The sequence below is a fragment of the Zeugodacus cucurbitae genome, chromosome 3 (assembly GCF_028554725.1).
Source record: "Zeugodacus cucurbitae isolate PBARC_wt_2022May chromosome 3, idZeuCucr1.2, whole genome shotgun sequence".
In the NCBI taxonomy this organism is placed as follows: domain Eukaryota; kingdom Metazoa; phylum Arthropoda; class Insecta; order Diptera; family Tephritidae; genus Zeugodacus; species Zeugodacus cucurbitae.
The window spans coordinates 30,478,320-30,487,011 of record NC_071668.1 but is presented as its reverse complement, the minus strand read 5'-3'; the positions used below and the strand labels follow the sequence as shown (position 1 = coordinate 30,487,011).

General features: G+C 32.4%; 1 protein-coding gene across 11 annotated transcripts in view; it reads right to left on the bottom strand.

Annotated features, from left to right (window-relative positions):
* Nucleotides 1-2,057: 2,057 nt before the first annotated feature.
* LOC105218900 (E3 ubiquitin-protein ligase TRIM9) overlaps nt 2,058-8,692 on the bottom strand; it is a 160,240-nt gene continuing 153,605 nt past the window's right edge. For all 11 annotated transcript variants that reach the window (XM_054227941.1, XM_054227944.1, XM_054227938.1 and 8 more), the window contains 4 exons: nt 7,258-7,397; nt 6,862-7,000; nt 5,461-5,694; nt 2,058-3,606 (listed from right to left, as the gene is read on the bottom strand). In XM_054227941.1, coding sequence (XP_054083916.1) covers nt 3,317-3,606; nt 5,461-5,694; nt 6,862-7,000; nt 7,258-7,397 — 803 coding nt within the window. In that variant the 3' untranslated portion in view covers nt 2,058-3,316. The remainder of the gene's footprint in view (nt 3,607-5,460; nt 5,695-6,861; nt 7,001-7,257; nt 7,398-8,692) is intronic.

Here is an 8,692-nt window from a genome sequence, read left to right as displayed (position 1 = left end):
GAAATACCTAGGGGTTATAGTGCGGTTGTGTTGCAACCATTTCATTTCAACCGATTTCGCTTTGCCTATTGTTTGCTGTCTGTGGTTGCCCATGTTTGTTCAGCAAAGTGGCTGTGAAGGCCGGGGTACGCAAACATATTATAGATGTCTTCTTAAATCAACAATAAACGAACATTTGTGTGCGTTTAGTTAAGTTAGCTTATCCACCCAAAGCTGTTCACTTGACCGATATTCACAGAACATAATTGATGGTTATAACAGTGAAACCGAAATCTATAAAATGCATTTGATAGTAGACGTATTCGATTCGTCATTTCTCAACTTGCTAGCTTTGGAAAATTCTGGCTCAATGGATATGTAAACAAGCAAAATTACCGCATTTGGGACGAAGACAACCTGAAGTGATTCAAGAGCTGCCATTTTATACAACAAAAAAACAACGGTTTGGTGTTGCCGGTGAGAACGCAATCGTCAATGGTGATCGTTATCCACTAGACGACGCCACTTTCCACACATCGCATCAATCAACGGATTTATTGTGAGAACACTTCGGTGAGCAGATAATTTCACGTTTTGGGCCGGTCGATTGACCACCAAGATCGAGTGATATTAAACCGTTAAACTTTTTCCAGTGGGGATATGTAAAGTCTAAAGTCTATGCGGACAATCGCCCTTCGATTCAGGCCTTGGAGCAAAACTTAACGCGTGCCATTCTCCATTTACCAGTTGAAATGCTCAAACAAGTCGCCGCAAATCAACGGATGGACCATCTGAGACGTAGCCGCGGTCAAATTTGAAAGAGATAATCTTTAAAAAGTAAATGCCTAAGGATGTTCTTTCGAATGATAATAAACATTCCCATCTCCATTTTCACCATTTTTAAATTTAGCTAATAATACTTACAACTTGATGAGAGTTACAAGAAATACTTCTAAATCGTAGCTATTCTTCCTAAAATCCTTTGGTTCTAAAATAATATGCGAACAAGTTTTTTCCTTTGTGACATATGTATGTATTTTTTATTGATTGTTAATAATTAGCCATTAAATTTATTATCTGTTTTTGTGATTTTTGATCATTACATTGCTAATATTAAGAATATGCTAGCCAACTTAATTGGATTTTTTACGTTTTCATTCAGCTGACATAGTTTTCACTAATAATTAATGACATTGGGGTTAATGCGAAATTACTATTTACTTTGCAATTACGTTTAAATGTTTTACGCTTAATTAAAAAAAAATAGTATATGGGTTTATAAGCTAAAACATTTATACATAGATTTATTTAGGTAATAGTATATATAAATATTTACGGTAAACGTACATTCGTGTGCACATACAGATATATTTAAATACAAATGCATGTATGTACATACATATACATATATATATATATATGTGTGTATGTATACTCATTTTATTCATTTTAATTTTTTTTGCAATGTTTCAGCGTTTTCTATAATAAAAAACTGTTTCCTATGCTAAAAATTTATATTTATGCAAAATTTACAAGATTTTTCTTTGATTTAATGCTTTCTATTAAAATGTGAAAAAAATACAATTCATACATATACAGACATATGTTTATACCATATATTTATTGACAAAGTTTTATTTTCGTTTTTTTCTGCAACGATTTGCTGTACCCATACAATTCACCGCAATTTACTAATGGCACATGCTTTTAAGTGCAGTCGATCAGCATTAAATCATTTTATACATAAACTTATCGTACAACTCTTTGCCGTTTTTTCGCTTTCGGTCAGCTTTGTGAACATTATTGAAATTACACCTACTATTTACAGAGCGCTTGTGGCGTTAGTAATTAAATTTAGTTCGCATGATTTGGCGAATTCTTTTGGTTTTCGTCTCTTGGTTTTGAGTTATTCATTTATGTAATTCGTGTGAAAGCATTTATAATACAATACACTTATGCAGTAAGTATTTAACCTCTAAAAAGTTGACTTTAGTGCGAAATTTTTGGTATAAGCTAATTTGGGGTAGCTGGAATGCGCAGGAAAAACAGTTTTGTTTTTTTTTCATTAAGAGTTACTCATTTCAACTTTGCTCTTAATATACTCGGTTATAAGTATTCTTTTAAGAATTTTATTTTATAATTTCAGCATTTAGAAACTGCGATTTTAGACAATTTTTTTGGAGTGGAATTCCATAGAAATCTCTAATTCACTAACTCTTAAATATTGTGTGCAGCAGTAAATTAGTAGAAAGAGTATACTAAATATGATGGACAAAAATCTTTAAAAGAAGCTATAAAGTTTAACGATTTAAAACAGTAAATAAGACTTTGTTATTATTTTAACAGTTAATAAAGTAAAATGATGATTTCCCACGTTTAAATCCAAATACAAAAGTTCAAACCAAATTTAATTGCTTCTATTCTGATTAAATTAAATGAACGCGGTTACGAAGGCAAAATAAAAATTTTTATGTGAAAAAATAATAGAAAAACAATAAAAAAAAGTTGAAGGTTTCTGATATTAGATTTAATTTTCCTTTTCAGATTTCGTTCTTCTTTTGTTACATTTAGAAATATGTTTTTGGTAATTGTTATTTTATTTTCGTTGGCAGTCAAATAATAATTATTTCTTCTCAACTATTTTAACAATTTTATATTAATATTTTCAATTTTTTCAGATATAATTTTTACAGTATGTATGTTTTACGTTTGGGTGAAGTTGTTTAAATTGTTTGTTTGTATGTACATTTATTTAAACGCTTTCATATTAGAACTTTTATTGTTGTATTATTATTTCTAAATGCTTTTCACAGACTATTATTTAAAATTGTTCATTATTGTGTGTGGCTGTTAGATATTATTACTGCTATTACGTCAAAATTCATTATGATATTTTTCGAAAATTCTGATTTTTTTCTGTTTTTTTGAATATTGTTTGTGTTCCTCAAACATGCTAAACTTTATAATAAACTGCAAAAATTCTATAAAAATTAATAACAAAATTCCAATGACGATTTTAAATTCCTTTTCATTTTAAATGCTTAAGATATGTGCCAGTGACCCATTTATCCTACTTACAAATCGAATTACTTAAAAATGAATTCACACACAAAGCAATGTGTATGCTATTTAAATCTATAAATACATTTAAAACCGTGTAAGTAGACGCCTAGGTATGTATATGCTTCTCTATTTATTAATTTTGTGTAGCTTATTTATTTATTTATAATGGAATATTTACATCGCTGTTGAATAACGTCTAACCGTTACTCGCTTCCTCCCCTCCTGTAACTTCGGTTCATTCTCTCGCATTGCACCGAATCTTATTCATTCTTACTCAGAAATAATCCATTTTCGGCGCGTCCATTGCGGTGTGTAAGGTGAGCGTCACACCCCGATTAATGCTGACGGCCGGGTAGAAGACACCATAGAGATCGCGGAATGCCACCGAGCCCTGTGGCATTTCATTGACGAGGAAGCTCAAGGTATGCCGCTCCAGATCGAGTAGCACACCTATAGTGCTGCCGGTGGTAATACCTCCTTCAACACGCCGCTCATGTACTGAATTGTGTTGGAACCACGAACGTTGTCCGTCAATATACATGGCAAATGATTTTTCGTCTTTGCCTGAAAAAAAAAAGAAAAAATAATGATATTAAATTGGATACTGTGAAAATATTTGAAATGAATGATCTGTGAGGCATTGAGGCATTGGGCAACAGAGTAGTAATCATTCTTACTCCTAAAAAATCGCTGTTTTCAGACATTATTGGTAAAAAACTTGCAAAGGGAACAAAATTTAAAACAAACTCAGTTTAAGCATCTCGAGGGAGAGATGCATCTCGAGAAAAATGATAATAAGAACTTCTCACGCTGTTCGTCAACTCTGAATAAATCTTAAGTTCTCTGCTATCTGGATACGATACAATACAAATGGAAAGCTCTTTGAATGCCAAGCCTTGGCAGAAACAATAAACAATTTTATTATCTGTGATATTTACCTCACATTCAACTCTTCAGCATGAGATTTTCTTTAAGTTGGTGTATCGGCATTTCAAGCGTGAAGTGCAAAAACGCTATGGTGATAGAACTCAACACCGGAAAATAAATAAAAACAAAGCAATCAATCGATAGAAAATTGCTTAAGTGAACAACTGATACACTCTGGATGAGTAGCTTCCACGGAGCAAAAAGTGGGGAAGAGAATGGTGACTAGTGCAATCGAATCAAGTTGCCCCTCCTAGACAAAACAAGAAGCGTAAGAGCCGATGCTTTCAGATGCTAGAAACTCTAATAAGAAACTTTTTAATTTGCAAAAGTGATGCGGCACACGGCGAATAAACGCAAAAAACTTTTTACGAATTCCTGTATGCGTGTGCCACAAAACAACTAAATGCCACTGTCAACTTTTCTCTGGCAAATACCTGGCGCCATTAAATATCGAGTGGCAAAAGAAAATTCACACGATATTGCCATTTTCGGTTCGATGGAAATTTGTCTGAAGACGCCAACCCAAGAGAAACAACCTATTGGATTTTTTTGAATTATTCGTGCAAATACGAGTACGAACACAACTTAGCACTTTGTGGGTGTGAAAGTAAGATGAGATAATATTTACTTAAGGATATTGCGTTCAGTCAGCGACAGGAAGTTGTTGAACTCAACAAAGGTGATGATATTGAAATAAATTAAAACAATAAACGTCTGCAGTTCGAAAGGTGAAAAATGTAATGCAAAAATCCAAACAAAATACGCGAAGTTTTCTAATTATAATAGATTAAAGTACTAGTGGGATAAACTCAGCAGAACAGGAATCCTCACAATATAAGGCTAAAGCTAGAAGTTTCGTTATTTTCATTTCAAGACATTTATTCGTAAATGACAATCTGTTGTTAAGTGTCCATTGTTTAATTGCAAAATGGGATGCTGTGTGATTCTAAATTGGAGATATAGATGGAACGTTCACAATAAAACGATAATTTTTACTTTGATGTGATTCTCCGAGATATCTTACTAATATAACATTCAAGGAATTTTTTTAATATTGTTATTCAAAATGTATGAATAATCAGAGAAAAAACATTAATAAAATAACATCACCTTAAAAGCTCTATATGAAATCAAATTCTGTTTATATAAACACTCTTTTGATATCGCTTCACGTTTAGTCTTTTTTAGTCTATATAGTTAGTGTTTTTTAATAATTTTTAAGATAAGATTTTATTGCACTCATAACGACTTGAACACTTCAAAATAAATACGCCACTACAGCAAATGGAAAAGTTATGACCAACAAATGACAAGAAGTTGCAAGTGGGGCACTAAAGCCAATGAATATCGCTTAAGTATTGCAAACTTGCAGTCTGTCACATAGTAACAATGTGCTTACTCTACTTAGCGCAATATGCACTGCAATTCTTTCTATGATTTTGATTTGTATTTTTATGAAGGACACCACGCCACCCTCCAGTCTGCACTTACCTAGCATTTTGTTGCGATTGACATCGATGCGTGCCACACCGAACGCCGGATCCGTGTCCATTGTGTACTTGTCCACGGTGAATTCCCAATAGTGGATGCCACGCGAGAATCCAACCGAGCCCAAAGCCACTCGGTGCTCCCAACCTTCCACCGAAACTGTGGCGTTATTGTTGCTAAAAACCAGACCAGAGCCGGCGCCGCCGCTGAGAATCGGATCAAATGTGAACCAGGCAACTGTGAACGATAGCAAAGCACAAGAAAAATGTCAAAAATAAGTAAATTTATATGCGGAAAGTAGATTTTGCAAAAACTTATTATGACACAAAATAATAATACAAAATAAGGGAAACACGAGTGGCTGCTTCAAGTGGTGCCACAAGAAAATGCAACAAATTGATAATAAAAATAGAATATTACAGAAGTGCTAGTAAAAGCAATCGCTACAGTTGAGCACAACTTGGAGAGTTGTCATTGCTATAATCCTTTTCATGAGTGGCTGCACTCTCGAAAGCGCCACAAAGTATGCTACAACTTCAGCACTGCCACTAACAGCAAAATCCAATTGTTGACTTTTTATTTGCGAACTCTGCTGCATCGAGGCTGCCAATTCTTATTCGAGTATTTATTTGATTGCATTATGCTCATTCACCGGCTCTCATTCACTTGTTGCATTATTGAGGATTTATTAGTTGCCACCAATTGTGGCAATTGTCATTTTATTGCTCACTTATTGTCGCTTCTTTTTATTAGCGAAAATTCAAAATCGGTTATTGGCAATTGTGTGGATTAAGCGGATGTATGTCTTAATGTATGTAGTTACAACTTTGAAATGATTTAAGCTTTATGAAATAATTCAAGCATTAATGTTTCAACAATGTAGCATATTTTACGAGCATACATACGTCACTGTTGGAAAATGACCATAAAAACATATGTGTATATAAGTAATTAGTTCGTAATGTATTAAACATAACATAGATCAGATGAAAATATCGGTTATTACTTAACAAATTATAGTATTATTATGAGCACTGTGATCTATATGATGTGTCTAAGGAAATCAATGAGTCTCATATTGTGTTTACTCACACGAACTGTAAATTTTAATAAACATTTTAAATTTTTTCTCTCACTATCCCGCTATGCCTTCTTGAGTTGTGTGTGTTTCATAAGAACCAACCCTTTTCTATTTCTCGAAACATTATGCCTCTTCACTCTACCTACACTTTTATTAATCAATAACTTAAATTAACTTAAGTTAATTGAAATTCTGAAATCGGGTAGTATGAGTAAACAAAATGAATGCATCGCGTCAATATGTGTCTCGCTATTGAAAGCGCTTTCTATGATAAGTGCTCTACTCTACAGCTGTGTCTGTGCTGTTGTGTTTTGATCACTCACCTTCCGCCGTTTGCAATCCAATAAGTTCGGAATATTCACCCTCGCCCGCATTGTTGAATGCCTTGACGCGCGCATTGTACATCGAATTGAAGTGGAGTCCGTCCACGGTACAAATGGTTTCTTTACCGCAATAAACCTCCTAAGTGCATAAAGTGGAGATATGAATAAATAAATGTTTTAATATATTATACTAGTTTTAATGGAATTAGTATGTTTATGTGGAAAGTTAAATTCATTATAACATATTTGTGAATCATACGGATATTCTTTTTGATAGAAGAAGAATAGAACAATGATTTTAGTTCAAATCAGTTATTGTATTATACTGATACTGAAGTATTTTAAGATCTGACCAATAACAAAGAATATTTACTAAACCATTGAATTTTAACTTACCCTAAACTCGCCGCCGCTACCATCATCTAATTCCAATACATATCCATCTACGATAGAGTGGGCCGGTGCTTGCCACGCCACTGTAACGGAATTATTTTCTGCTGAACAATCCTCTGGTACAATAGTTGGCGCTAAGGGTGCTGTTGGTCCAACGGAGAAAAAATCCAAAATTTTACACATTAGATTATTTGACAGTGAAGAGCAATTAATTATGACTTCGCAATTTGAATGTAACTAAAGTTAAATAATAGTGGCAACTAAATTAACAAGAACAAATGCAAATACATTTAAATACTAATTAAATCATACAGTACAAGCAGGAGAGCAACTAAAAGTGAGCGGTAAAACTTAGTAAATAAATAATAGTTTATTACAAAACTTAAAATTAGTTATTTGCAAAGTTAGTGGTAAATTAAATTGTGCTTGATGTAGGAAAAAATAGTTAATTATATTTTTGTTATTATATTTCAATAAAAACCACAAGAAAGAATACTGTAAAAAGATAATTAACGACCTTTAACCTGGCTACTCTAATACTCTAAGGAGTTAAAGAAATGGCAATCGTCGTATATTAATATAATTTGAGACAAAATACTATAAAAGAAAAAACTTCTTAACATTTATCATTATTGATATTAAAAATTTCCGAATTATTAAATCAATTAGAATTTTAAATGTTTTCTCACTAAATATAATTATGTATATTAGCTGTATGAAGCCTTATTTATGAATGTAAAATGGAACTAATAGAACTTGTTTATGAAAAATTCTAAGATTTTCATAATATTCTGTGAACCCTATTCATTTGTAACCATTGATAACATTAACTAATTATCTTTGATAGGAGATGTCGACTGTTCTTAGGCTTTTGTGTCAATATAATTTATATAAATAACTCGAATCTAAGTAAGGAACTACATAAATAAAGAAATAGTCTTTGACTCGACAATGGGGCTCTTCGTTTGAGCTCTACAGTCATGTAAGTCTCATTGAAGTTGTGGAACTTCATTATATAGTATATTTAATTCATTGGTCTGTTGGATGTGATAAATAACTGTTTTAACTCATCTATTTACAAAATGCCATTAGATCGAGTTTAATAAATAGTGAACAAATAACGGAACAATAATACTTAAACATTTAAGCAGACAAAACTATAAATTGTATCAAACTATCTATGTAAGTATGTTTTTATCTGAAAGAACTTAAATACATAAGAACCCACACCAAAACGGCAACGAAAAACAGAGAGAAAATGATTGGATAGATTATGATCTTACGTAGGAACAACTTTTGGAAAACTTTAAATTTTATTTTTAATAACAAAAGAAGAAAGCTCAAATTGTTTGAAGAACATAGAGATAATATCCGTCTAAAACAAAAACAAACAAATATATATGTATATGTAAGTATAATTTGTGTGTGTACTTTTTGT